The sequence below is a fragment of the Prorops nasuta genome, unplaced genomic scaffold (genome assembly GCF_024137725.1).
Source record: "Prorops nasuta isolate Cenicafe-Biocafe unplaced genomic scaffold, Cenicafe_Pnas_1.2 PNAS00002, whole genome shotgun sequence".
Taxonomy (NCBI): domain Eukaryota; kingdom Metazoa; phylum Arthropoda; class Insecta; order Hymenoptera; family Bethylidae; genus Prorops; species Prorops nasuta.
The window spans coordinates 2,505,023-2,525,651 of NW_027116799.1; the positions used below are offsets into that span (position 1 = coordinate 2,505,023).

The 20,629-nt window shown below is 37.5% G+C and overlaps 3 protein-coding genes across 9 annotated transcripts in view; 2 read left to right on the forward strand and 1 right to left on the reverse strand.

The window, feature by feature from the left end:
- Window positions 1-394, forward strand: part of LOC136778485 (uncharacterized) — a 39,540-nt gene extending 39,146 nt beyond the window's left edge. Inside the window, exon 7 of the mRNA XM_066735349.1 lies at window positions 1-394. Coding sequence (XP_066591446.1) covers window positions 1-108 — 108 coding nt within the window. The 3' untranslated portion in view covers window positions 109-394.
- LOC136778426 (putative leucine-rich repeat-containing protein DDB_G0290503) lies at window positions 393-14,054 on the reverse strand. Of its 3 annotated transcripts, none has more exons than XM_066735262.1 (12): window positions 13,914-14,054; window positions 10,102-10,279; window positions 9,507-9,577; window positions 9,305-9,443; window positions 9,034-9,211; window positions 5,497-8,971; window positions 5,220-5,424; window positions 4,973-5,153; window positions 4,728-4,895; window positions 4,491-4,643; window positions 4,339-4,431; window positions 393-4,272 (listed from the first exon to the last, which is right to left on the reverse strand). In XM_066735262.1, the coding sequence occupies exons 2-12, from the start codon at window positions 10,147-10,149 to the stop codon at window positions 4,067-4,069; spliced, it is 4,917 nt and encodes a 1,638-aa protein (XP_066591359.1). In that variant the 5' UTR covers window positions 10,150-10,279; window positions 13,914-14,054; the 3' UTR covers window positions 393-4,066. The 3 variants fall into 3 exon arrangements, 2 of the variants coding, with proteins under 2 accessions (XP_066591359.1, XP_066591350.1); XM_066735253.1 differs by having other exon boundaries at window positions 4,491-4,658; XR_010823420.1 differs by lacking the exon at window positions 393-4,272 and having other exon boundaries at window positions 4,491-4,651.
- LOC136778460 (guanine nucleotide-binding protein G(q) subunit alpha) overlaps window positions 13,980-20,629 on the forward strand; it is an 18,636-nt gene continuing 11,986 nt past the window's right edge. For 2 of the 5 annotated variants that reach the window (XM_066735338.1, XM_066735303.1), the window contains exon 1: window positions 13,980-16,436. In XM_066735338.1, the coding sequence (XP_066591435.1) occupies window positions 16,319-16,436 (118 nt within the window). In that variant the 5' untranslated portion in view covers window positions 13,980-16,318. The remainder of the gene's footprint in view (window positions 16,437-20,629) is intronic. The other 3 variants (XM_066735328.1, XM_066735320.1, XM_066735312.1) reach the window with 3 other exon arrangements.

Consider the following 20,629-nt stretch of genomic DNA (forward strand, 5'->3'; position numbering starts at 1 on the left):
ACGGGAAACTCAACGATAGAGCAAACGAGAATGCCTGGTTGGAATTATCCAGAAGCAGAGTCCACGAGGATGGTATCGATCAGCGAGGGCAAGCGTTCGAGTCAATAGCCAAGCGTGAATTGGAGCTTGGGAGAAAAGGCAAAGCTGGTGGAAGTGAATTGCCACTGTGCCAGTGAGAAGAGCTGTCCCAACGTCTGCATCCGCCCTCGTCTTCGCTCTAACGTCCAATACGAACGATTGGACCTCCTCGACCATTTCCAATAGCAAACTCTTGTCCACCTCTTCTGCTGCTGCTGCTGCCCACTATTTACTCCTGCGCATCTATCGCAAGCCCTTCTTGGGTTTACGTGCCCGAGAAAGAGAAAGATGGATAGAGGGGGGGGGGGGGGGGGGTAAACTGATTCGAAAGTGCGTAGGCTATAAAAGTATATGGTTTCTAATCCACGGTTAGCATCAATCAATCTCTGTAGCGAGCCGTGGAACCTCGTCCACGATTACGATATCGCTGCTGCGATGAATTTCATCATACACATACGTACACACGCGGTGGACAAGAGGAGATCAATGTATGACTAAGATTCAGCTGATTCAGTACCGTCGAAACATTCCCGTAGTTTTCCAAACTTGCCCGTTCCGAAGGCACGACGCTTCTTACTTAAATATATTTATATATATATTTCGATTAATTTTGTCCAAGAGACTCTTTTTGCCTGCTTGTTGTTGAGCCGGGCCTGCCAACCCGAGCTTTCAACTACGAGCTTCGCACTGTCCGGATTACTGAACAAAAATTAAATAACAAACAAAAAATAAACGCTTTCCTGTTCAGTCGCTGCGCGATTGAATAATCGTCAATTGAGAGTCGATGCACGCGTGTTGGAAGCGCTGGACGCTTACGCACCAGCTACGAGATCTCTTAGATGTATAGAGGATTTGCTAAGTCAACCGTTTTTTTTTCTTCTACTACTTGAAAGCGTGTAGGTATCTGTGTCAGTAACGTACAAGCCCTTGATAGCCTTCGGATCATCGTGGAAGTCCTTTATAAATAGTCGTGTCTTGGCTGCGGACCGACTAAAGAAAATATTTAAAAATTCTCGACAATTTATCAAAGTCTTTGGCCCTCGGAACGCGAAAGTCCCTGGAGTAAGACCCTCGGAGTTGGACCGTGAAAGGGAAGAGATTGTACAAAAATAATATTCTCAATGCTAAAATGGATTTTCATGAAATTTAAGCTCCTGCAAGAATTTGATTAATCACAGGCTTATTCACAAAGGTAGGGCACAATTGTTACGTAGATAAATCCAACAATGACTTAACGTGCACTTGTATATGCATATATTATATATATTTTTTTTTATCATTAACTGAGAAATTAGTGATAAACTCTCCGAGAGATCTTAAAACTGCTCCCAATGTACACTGGTAGCTTGTAATAATGACTAATTGCTGAAGCTTTGCAAAGGGTAATTAGTGCAATTGTCACACTTGATGCACTGTATCGGAAACTTCGCTTATTATAAAATTACTTTCAACTGACGAGCTTAAATCCTACGTTTCTAGCGAACCATTTTTGGATTGTCACAGTAACAATTTTCATTGGCAGTAAAAGACGCGCGCATTATAGCGTGTAGCTGTACAATAAATTTGGTCTAATATCCATTTTGTTTGACTCACGTGTAATGATCGAAGCCCCCATATTTATTTGCTGTATGATTTTGTAAGATTAATGTTCAGTAATGTGTCGATTATTTATTTATCATTCGTCCAATGGATAAGCGATAGCGATCGATTCTCATAAAATTTTGATAAAGCTATTATTTCCATTCGATCAAATCTCTGCTTTTTTTTTGTCAAACATTTTGTCAAACCTACTCCTTCTCAACTCCAATCTCAATAATTTATCAAAATTACACGAGTCTCTCGTATCGAGTGAATCAGCAAAAAATATAAAGATTACTCGCGATCGCTTATACAAATATGAAAAGGTCTTATTTCACGTCCGTTTCATCATTCTCATTGTATTTGTTGTCAGAATAAACAATTGTTTCATATAATTTGTACATTAATAGATAGACTGGGCTAATGAGAAGCTTGAATCGGCTCGAGCTTCGCGCTTTTACGTTATCACGCAAAAATCCCTCGACAGCTTGCTCGTTAATGGAGCAAACTCTAGTTCTCTCTTGTAGAAGTTTGGGCTTTGACAATAAGTGGAAAAAATGTAAAGAAGAATAAGTTAACAAAAAAAAAATACAGTAGCGATAAGAAGTAGAATTAACGAGACGGAGGAATACAAGAACAAGAAGGGAGCGTGGCCTAAGCGTTTACACAAGGGCGAGCACAAGTCGCACCTAATAATTTATAAATAGCTCTAATGGAAAAAATTAGCGTATTTTAATTTAATTTTGCATTAAACTTCATTATTGTACTTGGTTCCTAATTTATTATTATTAATTATTACGATTATTATCATTATTATTATTAATTATGGTTATTACTATTATTATTATTAATAATATTATTGAACACAATTATTGCTTATCTTAATATTATTCGTATCCGTAATAATCTTTCTATAAGGACATATTTGTAATTTAGTAGGAGGCACGCAGTATCCGAGCGAATGTGTCTGGTATGGTGCGCGAGAGAAATTAAGAGAAATTTAATAGATGAGAATCTGTGTAAGTGTGCGTAACACGTCCATCACAGAGTGCGCGTGACAATGCAGATCCAATTATTGGTCATCCCGGTTTTGCAAATCCATTGTGCTTCTTTCCTCTTACTTACATCCTATCGGAGAGGGAAAGACTTACGCGAAGATATTCTAAGTGAGTTTTGTTTTTCAAAAACACTGATTCTCGTCATGGATGATGGAAAACTATGATAAAACAGGGAGAAGAGATTGAAAGAGCATATGAGAGACAGATGGAGGGAAAGAGATAGTGTGTGTGAGAAAGAGAGGGAGAGAGAGTGTGTGTGTGTAAATGTGTGATTGAGCGTGTGAGTGGGAGAGAATGCAAGAGGTAGAAAGAAATGTTGATGATAAGCCCCTAACTGAAGAATAAAACTAGTGACCGACTATCATAAAAAATAATGTGGTGGCATTTTATTACATCAGACAGCGCCGCAAATTTGCGCGAAGAAGAGCTATAAAATTGAGGATAAATTTGTAACAAGAGGGACTTAGTAATCCTTTGATGTTTCTCAACACAGCTATCCAAATAGTTAGCTGATGGGTCCTTAAATTTGACATCGATTCAGTGATGAAGGATCGATCGAAATGATGCATGAAAGCACACCGATGGGAAGAAGATTGGATTTGGTATTGATGGGATCATTTCGATCGATTTGACATAGTTGAACGTCGCGCGCGATTTTAGCCTCCTGCGTACCGTCTATACTTTTTCCTTTTTGGCTGATTCCTTTATTCGACAAAGACACAACAGGCGACTTCTTCGCGCTGGACGAGAATATGTTCTGCTCAGAATTGCGTGCGCTTTATGACGGCGGATGGTAGGTACCCCGTCCGACATACCAAATCCGTACTTTCGCGGTGAGCTGTCCGTTGTAAATGTACCAAAGACAACGTCGATTAACTGATAAATAATAAATAGTTTTTAAAAATCGATCCAAAGGAAACGGCTAAATATCATTTAGCCAGAATAAGAAATCACCGATCGGCAATGTTGCAACAAAACATTGTTATTATTTTTGTAAAAAAAACTATGTACATGTATTAACTTAGCCTGCTCTGCGTATGGAAGCTTACGATATGTTGAATATTAATATTATTATTATATTACTATTATGAAAAGAAACAAAAACTGTAATCTTGTTTCCTAAAATGTTTAATAGCATAAATATTGAAATCTCAGACGTTATCAGTCTCAAATTTCTTTGAACCTATGGAAAATCCTTGAGGAATCCGTTCGTTTCTTACCGTCGCATTTTCAATCGGGTAAGTTATACTTTCTTGATTAAAAGACCATACCTGAACGTTTTATTTTCTTTTCATACCGATTTATGAGAAATTTATAAAAATTGATTTTACGGTTTTATCACAATTATTCGCTTATTTCTTATGTAGAATATAGCTACTATATTTCTTAAAGTACTCTCCCGTCCATGATTTGAAAAACTCTTCAAATTGATGTATCGTTCGGTCGCGCAACTTCTGCTTTGGAGACCACTTCATTATCGAGTTACAAATTTTCTTTAGATTGTGCCTCGATATCAATAATAATGCTGCGATAATACCTTCTTGCTGATCAACTGTGCCTGTTAAATTAATTATTCGATTAAGGGAAATTCAGGCAAGACTAAATGAAATCGATAAAATTGTACCTTCGCCGGAATCAATCAAGTCGCAAAGTTGATCGACGATAGGGCCTACTTCCTTTTCCTTATCCTGAACTGGAAATGGCCTGAGGAGTACTCCTGTTAACAAACACAGTTTTTATGAGCTTTTAATAGACAATGATTTATTGTTAACTCACCCAACAAAAAGAACGCTCGGTAAATACATGGATGCTTTTGATTGACTATTATCTGTAACAATCCCCCTCGTATTACATTATTGTAAGTCCAATCTACACCTTCTTTCTTTGATAAAAGAATAATAGCTGTGTCCAAATGTCCATCACTCTTCTCTGTAAAACTGTAAACTATTAGTTTTTCAGATAAATATATCATTTAAATCATGCCTCTCTAAAATTTTATATACATATATGTACCTTGTAAATTAGTTAATAATTCCTTTATAAGAACCAGCGAATCATAGCCAGATTTCGGATATCCATAAAAGCCACCCATGATCATAAGTTTTAAAGGAACTAACTTAGGATAATTTCCCTTGATTGTGGTTGACAGTATTAAATGAACTACGCACCTTGATAACATATCTAAAAATTTAACAAAGAGAATTTAATAAAATAGAACATAAGTATTATTAACTTTCTTTTTATTCGCTCATACAAACCCGAAGATTCATATTTAGGCAGTACTTCAGGCCAGGTTTGAAGAACAGTAAACAATAATGCAGCGGACTTTGTTTTCAACGAATACAAGCTATCAGAGCAAAATACTCGCAGTTTTTTTCTATTTTTTTCGATTTTTGTTAAGATTGCATACAAACGAGCAAATGGTTCAATAATTTGCGGCTAAACAGAAATTGTTGTTATTTGAAATTATTTGGTTATTATTGAAGCATGGAAAAAAATACACACCTTTGGTGGACCGTCTAATCTGAAAAGTGAATATTCGATGCCACTCTGGATATTCGCAAATAAATCTGGATAGATTGGCTTTAAGTCAGTAAGTAATATGACTAGTTTCTGCAGACATTTACTCATTAATGGAGCTGGTGGTGTAAAAGATTTATCTAGTACGTTGAAGTCTTTAGTATTTTCAGTAAGGAATTGAAGCAATGTCCTATAATTAGAACAAATAATTAATTGAGATAAAAACTTAATGATTTAATTGAAATGAGCGTGAAGCACTGACTTTGCTATTATACGAGAAGTGCTTTTATTTGATAATTCCTGCACTATCTGTTGATGCACAGTTTCAGACCATTCGTCATCCGAACGAAGCCTTTTCAGTTGATCTAATGTAAACTTATTCACAGCGCTGCGTATCTTTATAGTTAAACCAATTCTACGTTTCTTAATTTTATTAGCTTTTGTATTTTTTATATATTCCTGCAACAAAGTAATTGGTGTTACCGGTTCGCTCGATGAATCACTATCTTCATTTTTAGTAACAACAAAATTTTTATCTTCAAATTCCCCAACTCCATTGTCATGCCTTAGCATCTGACTGCTTTCATTCCATAGTTTTTCTTCCTTTAATCTAGTTATAGCTGGAGACTTTTCAACAGGATGCCTAGCTTCTGACTCTTCCTTCCAACAAGAATTTAATTTAGATAAGGATACAAAACTGTTGCTATCTTTCACATTCGATGTTTCCTCAATTCTTTCATGAGGCGTATCAACTATTTCATCTATATTATGATTGGAATCATCATAATTATTCGATTCCGCAGAATTGTTTCTAGTGGCTTGTATAATACTGTTATTAGTTAATGAATAAGCGCTGATATCTTCCAATGAAATATCTCCCAAATTTGAAGTTTCGACAGGTTGTCGTATGTCCAAGGAAAGCATTGATTCAGATGTATTCGTGGTTAAATTTTCCTTATTATCACAGGATTCGATTATATGCAGGATATCAGAGGAGCTTGAACCAAAATCATTTTCAGATTGATTTGGTGATGAAAATACTTCTATGGGAATTACCCGACAGATTTCTAATTCACTTAAGTTCTTTTTCGGATCCGAGAATGGTACCATTTTGTCTGGAGAAGTTAACGATTCATTTAAGCTCTTTTCCGGATCCGAAAACGGTACCATTTTATCTGGAGAAGTTACGGATTCAGTTAAGCTCTTTTCCGGATCTAAAAACGGTATCATTTTTTCTGAAGAAGTTAACAATTCACCAGAGCTCTTTTCCGGATCCGAGAGCGGTACTTTCTTTTTTGGAGAAGTTGGAGATATTGTCTTATTATCGTTAAGACCACATATGATTTTCGTCTTAGTTTTATTCGTGACTAGGCTTTCATCTGAAATATTATCTAAATCTAAATTTATTTCATCGTTTGATTCACTGTTCACTATCGTTGCTGATAATTCGTATTTAACTAAAGGTAATACCAACTTCTTCATTTCTTCAATACGTAAATCATCTGTTTCAGAATTTTCTATTTTAATATTACTTTGAGTTCCTACTGTAGATTGTATCAACGAATTTCGTGGTTTTTTTCGTTTCTTATCAAACAATGTGGAATTTATTGAAAGATGCGATGTCTCTTCATCATTATCTTCACTACCTTCTGTCTCAATTTCACCGTTTGTCGTCATAGAACGAGTTACCCTTCGTTTCCTTTTCCCAGAAAGATTAACGCTATTCTGTGTAGAAGGAGAATTATATGCACTATTTGTAAATGAACTGCTATCATTATTAGGATCTTTTCTTTTGTGCGCTATCCTTCTTCTTGTTGTGTGATCCGAAACTTCCGTATAAATTTCAGAAGACTTCGTTATTTGTTTATTTGCAAGTTCGATACCCAAATCAATTAAATCTATTTTACAGGTCTCTTTAATGACGGGAGTTACCGGCTTCGTATCTTTCTTCAGTTTCTTCAATTTCAATAATAAAGATGATTGTATATTTTTTGGCTTTCTTCCACGAGTTTTTTTAACAGTTTTAGTAGGATCCAGAATTTCTTGTCTCAATTTTTCTTTTACACTTTGGTAAGGTTTTGATTGGTCAGAAAACAATGAAACCACAGACTGTACGTTTTCTCCACTAGAAGAGTAGCTACAATTCTGTTCATTTTCTTCATAATTAAATATAATACTCTCGTCAAAATTAGTAACAGACGAAGTTGATTCTTTAGATGTTATGATTTTATTACCATCATTAATTGGTTCTGGAGTAATATTTACAGTCTTATTATTGTCATTAATTTGGATTTTCGGGTCAGTAGAAATTAATTTCTCATTGCTTGTAATACTATTCTGCCAGGTTTGTAAAGCGAGCTTAGTAGAATGAAGATGGCTATTAAAAATATTTACGTTCGATCTTAAAAACAATTCATCAGCCGAGACTTCATTATTGATCATTACGCTATTAGAATTATCTAAAGATTCAGAGAATACATTATCCCGTTTAACTGGACAGCGTTCTTGCATATTTTCATTCTCCATCTTACACCTACGTTTGGATTTAATTAATACTGATTCGTTAGAACTACTAGACAATCTTTCCAGATCTGATTCATCTTTAATTATCGAAGACTCATTATTGTCATTAATAAAAATATTTTGTTCAGTTTCAACCATTGATGGCTCAGTTTGGTGAAAACCAAGCTTTTCTGCACAATTTTTCCTTCTTTTATTAGGTTGTAAACTTTTCAACGCCCTTTTTCCTTTCAAAGCAACGGACGGTATTTCAGAAGGTATTGCTTCAATCTCCCAACCTTCATCCGATACTGAGGATAAAGATTCGTTTATTTTACGCTTTGATTTTTTCGAAACCAGAGTAAGTAACTTTTTCTCCATTATCTTGAATCTTCTGGTAGTTTCATGTTTTTGCTGAATTTTGTTTTGCTCCAAAATTTTACTTAGTACATCCGTAATTAAATTTGCCTGTAACATAGGGTTAAGAGCACTAGCTGAATATGGATCAGGATACTGTTTGTGTGTACAGCAATTAATATTTTTTTCAGCAGTTTTCTTTGATTGCTTCTGCAATTTTCTCTCTAGCTTTATTACTTTTTTTTGTAGATTTTCCAAAACAGATACAGAAGAATCAAAAGATCCTACTACATTAGCTGAATAATTGTCATTGATACTTGGTGTTGGACTTATTTTTGGAAGATATGAGTGATCAAACTCATTACCCATTATATTAGGGGCATCTAATGGAGCAACAGACGGAGGTAATTTCTCTATGAGTTCTGGAACATCAGTCATAACTTTGCATATTTGATCTAGTGGTGGAGGACTCAATAAAATCAAACAATTAGAACAAAATACAGGAAAAAAATCATCTTTAACGCCGTAAGATTCATCTGTCAATGTAAACTTGTCTGTTGAATGCTTTGACAACATCTTTGGAATACCTTTATCAATAGCTATATTACATGTATTAACTCCCACATCTAATGTTAACTTTTTCTCTGTTAAATCAGTATTAACTCCTATATCTAATGTTAATCTTTTCTCTGTTAAATCAGTATTAACTCCAACATTACAAGATACTTTCTTTGCTACAATATTTGGTGCAATTGCTGCATCCAAAGTTAGTTCCTTTTCTGTGTCATTAGGGATAATAGATGTATTACAAAGTTTCTTATCCATTTTCTTTTGCTTTCTGGTATTGTGTTTTATTTCTTGATTTAGCTGTTTAATTTTGTCTAAAACAATAAAATCAAGTTATTATTATTATTAAATTGTATTTAAAAATGACGATTACTACCTTGAAGCACTGATTTTTCTATATTGATCTCCATAAGTTTATTCAAATGTTTCTCTTCCAATGTTTTTGTTTTAGAAACTAATTGCTCAATGTGTCTCTTATCACTTGCTGTTTTTATTTCATGCTCAGATATAGTTTTTCGACAATCTTCAATTTCCTTTTTGTGATCACGGATTTGCTAAAATATAAAAACAGGTACATTAACTAATAGATAAATAAATAATATATATAAATAATATTAATAAATATGACAACAGTTATGCATACTTACCATTTCTAATTTGATTATTTTTCCTAAATTTACATGGTAATTATAATTTAATTTTTTATTATCTTTACCAAGTGAATCTAAATCTTTCTTTAGCCTATCATTTTCTTTTACTTTATCATTATATTGCTGTATTAAATCACTGAAAAATAATAAGATTAATGTTAAGAAATTTTTAATTTTTATTTTACTTATGAATACTTACTGTGATCTACACATTTTTTGTTTAAGAATGAGAAAGGACTCTTTTAAATTTTCCAGCTTTATGCTTTTATCCTGAAATATCGATATTTTTTGTTATTATGACATTAACGGGATCCCTTACGCGTGCTTTACCGACAGTACAAGTCAATAAACATTTCGTTTAATAAAAGTCAAATGCGAACCAAATTGCAAAAACGGGCTTCTTTATGACAAGGTGCCAATTCTAACGAGTCAATCCAGCTTAAAAAAACTCAAATCGGATGAAGAATAACGCTGTACCACTGTCCCGGGTTCTTTAAGTGGAAATAACCAAAAGTAACCTCTCTTCAAGAACGCGGCACAATGGTACAGCGTTATTTTTCAACTAATTTGAGTGTTTTTAAGTTCGTTTGACTCGTTAGGACTGGCACATTATCCTACAAATGCCCGATTGTTCAATTTGCTTCGCATTTGAATTATATTAACTTAATTGTTTATTGACTTGTACTGTCGGTAAAGCACGCGTGAGGGATCCCGTTAAGCCCATTATATATAGAACCTTAAAACTTTATTGATTCGTACAATTTAAAGATATAATATGTTAATTTAAAACTTACCGAAACTATATCTTTAGCCTCGATCGACTCAAAACTGTCATCACCCATTTTAAAAAAATTGACATTTACAGATTCTAAATTATTTCTAAATTCTCTAAACACGTGTTTACGGTGTTTACGGTTACGTTCGGTGATCTACTGATTCAGATCACGATTTAACCTAGCCTCAGTGATGCAACTGCAAACAAAAATTTCCAGATGGATACTAGCAATTAGCATACGCAGTAGCGCCAGTAGGAAGTTGAATCGTACTATGTGGTTTGGCTAGCTTCACTCTGTACTTTAAATGGAAATTCATAGCAAGAATTTGGACGGAACATTCCCACTCTACTATGGATTAGGCGTCGTGTGCGAAAACAACGATAGAGAAGTGAGAATGTGTTGCTTAATATGTATACGGAATGCACAGTAAAACCTGCACAAATTTAGCGACAGACAGCGCTATTAGCAAGTTTTTCACTGTGCTTTTCATACACATACCCAACGATATATTATCACTTCACTATCGTTGTATTTTGCACACGGTGCCTGCCTGTGCCTAATGCCTATATTGTGTTGCGCAGCTTTGTAAGCTTTGTCGTAACAGCGGGAAATTGAATCGTGTTTTTCAGCTATAGCGTAGTATATCTTATTTTCCATGTTGAAGTACAGAGTGAAGTTAGCCACATTGTAAAGAAATCAATTTTCCGCTGTGTATGTTTTTCTGGCATGTAACTTACCGTAAAATTTCACATAATGTAAGAAATTAGGGCCTCCGCACACAGTTTCCGTAGCTACATTACGTTACGTTAAGGCAACTACAATAATAGTTGCAAAAATTTTTTATAAATATAAAAATATCACCTCAGACCTGTTTATTACAAGCATCCTGCCTCAAAAAACTTAACTTTAGCAATCTTTTGTGTGCGCTAAGCTAAGATTAAGTTTAATCCTGCCTTAACGTAACGTAATGTAGCTACGGAAACTGTGTGCGGAGGCCCTTAGTCATTTTATGTGCGTTAAAACTTAAACTTAAACTTCAGCTTAAGGGTAAGTCCGATCAAAACCTGTAAGGTAAAATTTTACCATATACTAGGATTGCCAATTTGCTGTGAATTAGCCAATCAGCATACGTATTTTCGAAAAATTGGCAATCCTACATGGTAAAATACAGGTTTTGGTCGGACTCACTCTGACCCGTAAAATCTACAATTTATGTAGCATCTATCTTATAGGTTTCATAGACTATAGATTTTACCGGTTTTAAGTTGAAGCTTAAGCAAGTTTCGACTATACATACAGGGTTTTTCTCTAACAGCGGAACATAGGAGATTTCGTGTTATTTGACTATAGTAAACTTTACTATAGTCAAATTACTGTTTTCCATTTAATTTAAATATTAAACGTAGTAACCAAGATTAATTGAGTAAAATGACATTTATAATGAATAATAAAAGCAATTAAACTAAAATAACCATTAAATTGTAACTATCTACGCTTTTATTAATTATAATAATGTATAGTAAGTGCTTCATTGCTATAGTTAAATAATAAATCCTATGTTCCGCTTTTAGAGAAAAACCTGTACTGCATCCCGAATAATTCCGACCTGTGACCTCTAAAAATGTTAAATTCACATTAGTCTAAAGCCGGTATTACAGATTATCGATTAAATCGTTTGAATGTCTAAATATTTGAGGAGGTGGCAACGCTGGACCTTCAAACGTGGTATGTGACGTACATGTGTTTACATGTGAAAAGAATGTGTTTCAAAATATAACTACTAACTGAGATTCTACACAGTAAATTGAATTCCATTCTTGCCAGAGAAGTATATTAACCAAATAAACTATAAAGAATAAATTACTTTGTGGGTGTGTATTTTTACTTTCTACAGATGAGTCAACATCAAAGGAAGCTTTAAATATTATTATGTCATAAAAGATTAGGATGTATTAAAAGAATTCATTCTGCAATATAATTTGGATTATTTAAGAATTGAACTTTAAGAAAATTATGTTATTGACTGATCAAACCTTTGAATAAATCAGAGAGCAGAAAATATACTGTTGGGATGTTTGAATCATTTACTACATGTCAGGATAAAATATTGTGATTCAAGCAGTTTTTGCTTTAGCAGTCATCATGGAGAACAAAGTCAATAGAGAAGACAATTTTTCAAGAGGTTTAGTATACAGTGAAGATTGTATTACTAATGTAATATCTGTTATGAATATATGTTTAATATTTTTTAATCTGTTAACAAATTTATACATGAATAATACAGATTAGTTCTGGTTATTTGGGCAAAAGAATTTTCGATAGGGAGCCCTGTCAAACATATATCTTTCATATGGATGTGACATTATTTGTTGTTTGAAGATTCTTTCAGAAGAAAAAAAGTAGGAAAACCTTTCGAACTATCTTTAGAGATTATGAAAAATACCTGTCAAATACGATAGCATTCTCATTGACACAAAAGTACAAGATCCTTTTGTGAAATTTAGGAAATAGTATTCCTACTACTTTTTCTAGCAATGAATCATCAAAACACAATTAATATTACATTTATACAAGGGACATATGTTTGATAGGGCTTCCTAACCAAAATTCTTGTTTCTAAATAACCAGAGTTAATTTGTATTATTTCTGTATAAATTTAATCACAGATTAAGATGTATTAAATATATATTCAATACAGGTATTATATTAGTAATACCATCTCCGCTATATACTAAACCTCTTGAAAACTAGGCCTTCTGTGCTAACTTTGTTCTCCACGATGACTGCAAAAGCACAAATTACTTGAAATACAATATGCAATCCTGATATGTAGTAAATGATTTAAACATTATTCCAGCAACAAATCCTCAGCTCTATGATTTAACCAAAGGCTGTTTTGATAAAAAAGAAATATTCCTTTTTTGGTTGTATACTTAAATATTTCAAGTTATATTGCTGAATAAATGCTTTTAATAGATCCTGATCTTCTACAATATGATAATATTTAAAAGTTCCTTCCAATTTTGACTCATCTGTAGAAAGTAAAGATACATATGCATAAAGTAATTTATTATTTATAACTTATTTAATTAAAATACTTATCTGACAAATCCGGAATTGAATTGACTGTGCATAATCTCAGACAATAGTTATATATATTTGGAAAATTTTTCTTACATGCAAATATATACATTTGTCACATACTACGTTTGACAGTTTATCGTTGCCAGCTCTTCAAATTTGTACATTAGACAATTTAATCGATAGTCTGTAATACCGGCTTTTGACTAATGTGAATTTAGCGTTTTTAGGTCATAATCTTATTAGGGTCGGAATGCATAGTCGAAACTTAAGCCCCAGCTTAAGACCGGTAAAATCTACAGTCTATGTAACGTATCTTATAGGTTTCAAGGTGAACTTAAGATTAAGTTTCGACTATACATCCCGGCCTAGGTCTTATTATCATTAGGTAATCTTTCATATGACCGGTACCATCATAAATTAGAGCAAAAGAAAATGTACAGAGAATGATTAATGTGCAGAAAATGGTAGATGGAAGACATGAAAAACAATGGGAAAGAGAGGAAAAGTTTGGATACATTTGATGGGAAGTCAGAAAAAGGCTGAGGAAGAGGAAAAGAAAAGAAACTTAAAGAGTGATTGGGGATAGGGAAGAAAAAGGAAGCAACGAGGAAAAAAGGTGATATAGGCGTAGCTGCAATCTTTAGAAGCAAAGAGGGTCAGAGACACTAAAGGGGAACTAATAAATATCTGTCGGTCATACAGGGAGCTAGAATATAACGTGGAGGTTGCTGAAATATATAACCTACATTCGAAGGCGGTGCGCACGGCGCCGTTACTTTCTCCGTGCCTCCTCCCCGGCGGGTGGCGGCCGCACCTCCTCCTGGCCGATTTTAATCTCGTTAGCGGACACGTGCGCGCCCCCGCGTCTACGGGACACGACGTCGTGCCGGGGCTTCGCCAATCTGGTTTGGTCTAACAGGATTCTCGAACAACCGAGGGTTGATAAAAGGCTGCCTACCGAGCGGGCGCGGCGCGAATCACAGGAAGAGTTGCCCCGCTCACACTCGCTGTGGGCGCCCGTGCTGCAGCGCTAAACATCACAGCAGACGACCTCGTCGTCATTGCCTTCCTTCTGTACTTGTTGCCGTTGTCGTCGTCAACCTCACCGTAGAACCTCAGTCGCCGCTCCTGCCGTCCTTCAACTCCTCATACTTTTTCTTCTACTTTTACTTCGTTTTCCTCCATCTCTCGTTTCCTTTCTCATTCTCCCTCATCATCGTCCTCTTCTACTACGACTACTACTGCCACCAGTGCCACCACAACACTACTATCACTGCTACTACTACTACTATTACTACTCGTACCACCACTACTACTTTTCTTCTACTACCGCTTCTTCAACATCATCATCGTCGTTGCTTTTTTCGAGATCGCTCTCTCTTTGGCAAACTTCACTCGTATCAGTGCCAGAGTGTGCGTGTAACGTATGTGTCATAGATTCAGTGCGGATCTGCATCCGTGTGTGTTCTCTGTCTAAAAAGAATACGAGGCGAGAAAGAGTGGAGAGATAAGCCGAGGGAGAAAGACAGAGAGAAAGAGGGAGGGAGAGAGAGAGAGCACGCGCTATAGATAGAGGAAGGTAGAGAGAGTGAGTAAGAGCGAGTGAGCGAGCGAGAAAGAGAGAGAGAGCACCGGTGGGTTACCACACCCAACCGCGCCGGGGACCGAGTGATCGAGGCGTACGAGCTCTCACGAGTAGTACGCGGGCAGATCGAGGAACATTCTAAGCGAGAGAGAAGAGGAAAAACGGGGCTCGTGGCCATATCAGTGGATTTGTTGCGTTCGATTGGAGAAATCGCGAGCGAGGCGTCCAAGTGTTTTCGCCGCATAATCGGCGCCTGGCGTATACACAGGTAGAAAGAGAGAAACGTGCGCGAGTGTCCGTCCATTGGTGCCGCTTCGCTCGAGCGCGAGTGTGCCCGACAATCCGTCGTCCGTAACGCCGAAAGAAACGTGCGTGCGTGTGATACATCGTTAGCGAGATAAGGGACCAGAGAGACAGAGATAAAAAGAGTGTGCTTGGTACAGATGAGAGTGAGATATAGAGAAAAGGCCGTGATTCGTCTGAGGAAGAGTGCTTTTGAAGCGACAAGATAGATAGGAAGAGAGAGACAGAGAGTGGGAGAGAAAGAGAAAGAGTGGGGAAAAGAAACGAGAAAGGAGCATTGGTACTATAGCGTAGAAGAGAGTAGTCTTTAGGAAAGTATTATAGAAAATTTAGAAGTGTGGTTTGCGGTTAATAAAGGAGTTTAAACAGGGGGAGAGAGAGAGAGAGAGAGAGAGAGAGAGAGAGAGAGAGAGAGAGGGGCAGACAGAGAAAAGAGCATATAAAGGTAGTAGTGAAGTAGCGAAGCAGGCAAGGCAGCAAAGTAAGCAAGCAGGCAGGCCGGGAGACTCGTGCGTGTGCGTACATGTGTTGATGTGTCGCTGGCGTCGTCGAGCCCTGCCAGGAGTGTTTCGTCGTCGTTACTGTTGCCGCGTGTGCCGTTACCGTTGAGAGATACGGAGATCCCGGCGACACTTTGCGTTCTTCGCAGAATTCGTCAACCACCGAATATTTGTCTCTGTCCAGCGACAGCAATAGCAGAAGCGATCTTAGCGAGAAATCATCAGGAGGAGGAGGAGGAGGAGTATCCGCTCCGTTGTGGGCGCCGTGAACAAGAAGCCGTGGCAGTGAACCGCGGTGGCAAACATAAACGAGGAAGAGGAGGTGGTCGGGGTGGAGGTGGAGGAGGAGGAGGCGGCTCTCTGCACGAGAAAAAGAAGATCACTTACCGGCGTCGCCAGGACGAGAAGGAAGCGTGAAGAGAAGGAGGCCACGAGGACGACGACGAAACGTCGTCGCTCTCTCGCGGTGGCAAGATAATATTGGCCGAATAATATCGCACCGTCGTACCGTGATCCTCGGCCCTCTCACTGTCAGTGACAACGGTCGGCGGTCGGCAGGCACACTTGCCACCACCGCAAATCTCCTTTCTTCTTTATATTTCTTACTCTTCTACTTAGTTTCCCCCCTTCCCCTCGGCGATCTTTTATTTCTTCTCTCCTCTTTCCCCAAAAATTTCTTCATCATCCGCTCCCGTAACCAGCAGCTTTCCCCCCTCTATCCTACGCCTCCTTCTAACGAAGGAGGACCCCGCTGCCCTAAGCCATGGCGTGCTGCCTGTCGGAAGAGGCGAAGGAACAGAAACGCATTAACCAAGAAATCGAACGGCAATTGCGTAGAGACAAGCGAGATGCCAGACGGGAGCTCAAGCTTCTGCTTTTGGGTGAGTCGATTTTATCAGGAGCCGCATTAAACGGTTCTCGTGCACATAAACACGCTACCTCCTCCTCCTTCTCCCCCTTCTCTCCTCAACACCCGTACTCTCCGCCTACACACTCGCCACACATTTATTACTACAAGATACACCCATACTCTACGCTTCCCTCCTCCCTAGCTATTTTTTAACCTTTATCATTGACCATTTCTCCGGATGCACCGGCTTTAACCTTGTCGATCAAGCTCTCGCGCTGCAGCGATACGGATTCCTAACCTCAAAGCCGGTAATACTGTTATGGAACTCGTTACACATATTGTGGAATTTCCTATTACGTCATCCGTTATACCAGGCTACCTTCGTCGGTAATCCCGCTGATTTTTGCACACTGATCGTAAGACGATCTCGCATAAATTATTGTTTTTGCCTTCGATTACCACTGCCCCTCCGAGGAAGACTAGTTTTCTCTGCGTGACGACACTTCTCAACCCTCCTCTTTCCCCCTCCCTCTCTCTATCTCTCTCTCTCTTTCACTTTCCTCCTCGTTATTCTATATACACGAGACTGATCAACTTGTTCGTCGTACATTCGAGCCGGCGCAACCGGCGTGCGTTTGACAGCTCTCGTGACCGCTTTCTACACACATACACACACACATACATTCTATATTGAACTTTTTGTATTAATTCACACCATCCCTGCAAACACCTCACACCTTCAATCCTCGTTGGGCTTTGTTTTTATTTCTCAGAGCTAATTCATATATAAAATTACAATTAAAAAACAATTCGATAGGATTGATACGTCCAATTCATTAGTGAAAGGTTTAGCTGGAATCATTCACCATTCTTCGCACATAGTCTTCGCCATCATCGTGACAGTGTAAACTTAAATTGATATAAATAAGTGGCCCTCTTTTCTCGTCGGGTCGACGCCTGGTTTGTTTCTCTTTTTTTCTACTATTTCAGGCTCTTTCAAAGAACAAATAAGGGATAACTTTAACGTAAACTGACAAAGTCGATTTTTTTTCTCACTTTTGCTAATTAAACAAACGCAATAAAATAATACCCCAGATGCAATTGTATCACAATTGCAATCTATTCTATTCTTCTTTATTATATTTTTACCCGCATGCTCTTTCCCTTTGTTTGACCATAACTGTATCCAAAAGATAAAGGATGGATTGAATTACGCTGTTCTTTTTAAATTACATCGGCATTTTACACTTATTTTATTTGTCATTTAAGAATCCCTGAGCGCGCAACATTCACATACACGGATTGTTTCTCCAATACGTTCATTCACCACCATCGTGTTTCATGACTCATCCGCGTGCTCATATTTTCTTTCTTATAACTATTCAGTGAAATACAACACCAAACTATAATTTTTATGGCATTTTTTCCTTCCTTGCTCCAAGTTGATCATTATAGGGGAAAGAGTCTCTCGTCAGTTTTCTTGGGAAATCTGATTTTGTTTTGTGACAAATATTCTCCTCCGCGGGCAATGTGTGTGCGTTGGCTGTTATTTCTAGCTTAAATTCTTCTTTGTGTTTACCATATTTATCGCGTTCCCTAGAATCTCTCAAATGAGCGACGGATTGTTTCGGTGACGATGCTTCGGAATTAGTCATCTCCTTCATCGTTATCTCATCGGGGCTTGCATTTTCTTAGAAATAATAGTTTCCAATATCATAATATCGCAGTTACTATACAAACAATAGCAGTGGCTTTTAGAAAATTCACATTAATTATTTGTCGAATAAAATGGTCGTCCTCGCGCATGAATATTTATACGTATGAATCAGTTTGCAAAAGAGCCGTGTCATCGAAGTTGCGGAAAAGTTGTTGGAATGGACGAAATGTAAATTGTAGAACGCGACCAATCTCTTTTGGGTATGACTTGTAGGTTCGGCTTAAGAACGGAATCGCTGGAAAAAGCCCGGCAAGATTTCCTCCCATGACTAATTCGTAACCGCCGTTAAACCTTTGAGAGCTGAAATTTTCCAATGATGATATAATTTGCTAAATTACTTTCATTTATTTTCGGCTCTTACGTTTGTATTATCAGTCCCACGCCATGAAGCAAGTGCAGAAATAAGTTGCAAGCATTGACTCGGACTCTGTTCTTCCGGTCGAAAGAACGCGCGTGGTCTAGTAGCGAACGTGGAATAATTTTCTTCTTCATATTTTCTCGAAGCTTTATTTATCACTAGCCAATCGATCGAGCTCTTAACGGTCGATGGAGTATCGGTATCGGGATGATTAGAGAATATTGCAACAAGTTTCTTTGACCCCGTTACGATTCACCGTGATAATAAATTAAAGATCAGTTGCTCAAAAGTCCGATATAAATTTTCACGCCAGGAACGATGCATGATCCGAGTGAGATAAAACGACGAGATTCCCGGAATTCCGGGATCCTAATGGTCCGTCCCGCATATTGCTATTAATAGTCGTGTGAAAAGCGTGATTTTCGCCGTACTTTCACATTAAACGTGGATTATATCTATACAAGGTCTCGCGCTCCACTCCCCCTCTCTACTGCCAATTTTTCTCGCCGCGAAGTTCAAAAGAAAAATCTCCCAAATCTGCCAATTGGCTCTGTGCTCTCCGGCTGGAGTGGGGAATCAAGCTGATCGTGTATCGCACAGTGCGTAACAATCAGGGATTATATTTGTCTTATCTGTGCGTCTATAAGGCTATTAATAGCTCCACTGTAAAAACGCAAAGTTTTGCGCAAGTGAATGACATCGGTGGCTGAATATTTCTGGCTATTTTGGTATAAAGGCGATTTTTGCCAATCGTTCCCGTACAATTCCACTTTTTCTTTCGACGATTCGTAATTTTAGATCAGCCATACGGCGCCGGTAATGGAGACACCGGAAATGTATGGAGGAATAGCATTCTTTTCGCTCGACCTTCTCGCCAACTCGAATTTATGAATTTACCAATCTGCCGTGTATACACATATTTTTCCTCGATAGAAACATTTCTTCAGCCTCTCCTATGATCATCGGAATTGGTTTTACAGTTATCCAAGAGGAGGCTCGTGCGTTAAATTTTGCGTGAAAAACCGATGCTATTCTTCGAGTCTTTTATTTTAGTTCCGCGTGGACAAATTGTAGCGTTCGTTCCCCTCGAAAACGGAATATAGAGCTGGAGACCGTTGCCGAGGGGAGACGAATCTCTTACGTGCGTTTATAATTATTGCGATTGTATTAATTCCACGAAAGATCCAGCTGCCTTAAATCCACCTTTTTTCCCTCTCCCTCTTTTCCCGTCTCTGACTCTTCTCTCCTCTCTTTTACCAACTCCAGACAATTCGGAGCATATACTATATTTATAAAACATATTTTTATCGGGTATAAAAAGACTGCGCTGTCTATAAAAAATACAGGAACCGTTAGAAACTTACGCACAAAGCCTAAGAAATTGTGAAACGGTGCCAAGTGTATATGTTGTATTTAAATATAATACGGCAATTATTAAGGAAAAATTCCCGGATAATACGACAGGATGTTCTAGGTCGTGGCACGTTTCGCGAATTACGTGGCCGATGCACCACAAAAACATGCAACATTGATAGGAGTGCATTATATCGTTTTGTTATCGTTGAAAAATTTCGAAGGAATTTTTCCTTCTCGCTGAACTCCGCGTGGATATGTGCTTCGAGTTAACGAACATTTGCCGCCTTTTGCTGAGACTTTATACAGGTGTCCTGAATACCGATGAAGCCTGATTGTAAGCTGCTATACACATTTAGGTCATTCGTCAGTATCGAACCAGGTGACGAGCAATCGATTTTTTCGTCCAAGCTAATCATCGGACACAGTGTTGCATGCAGCTAAACCTATACAAATTCGCCTGGAGCATTCTTGCGCACAATATACAAATTGTTGTCTCATTGGCCGGGTTCAGTTTGACAGTTCGGTGAGTTGGATTAATCTGATTAATCAATGACGAATTAATCGGCTACGCCGTATCTAAACAAAATAATCGAATAGTGATTTTTCTTTTATGAAATTTAGGCGGAAATGACTGATCATTCGATTGGCAACGTGCATCCTAGCCACTAAGAAGAAAGGATTTTGAGAAATTTCAACCACTGATAACTTTTTAAACGAGGACTGAAGGAAAACATTTTACAAAGATTTTCTACTCAGAATCTACTTAGCTATTCAGGGTTTTTGGGCTGCCACT

What these genes read in the sequence shown, in the direction of transcription:
- LOC136778426 (XM_066735253.1), bottom strand. Translation starts at nt 10,149, where the DNA reads ATGGGTGATGACAGTTTTGAGTCGATCGAGGCTAAAGATATAGTTTCG. An exon ending in CAAAAAATGTGTAGATCACA is followed by an intron (nt 9,444 to 9,506) that starts GTAAGTATTCAT and finishes ATTATTTTTCAG; the next exon opens with TGATTTAATACAGCAATATA. An exon ending in AGAAAAATCAGTGCTTCAAG is followed by an intron (nt 8,972 to 9,033) that starts GTAGTAATCGTC and finishes TTATTGTTTTAG; the next exon opens with ACAAAATTAAACAGCTAAAT.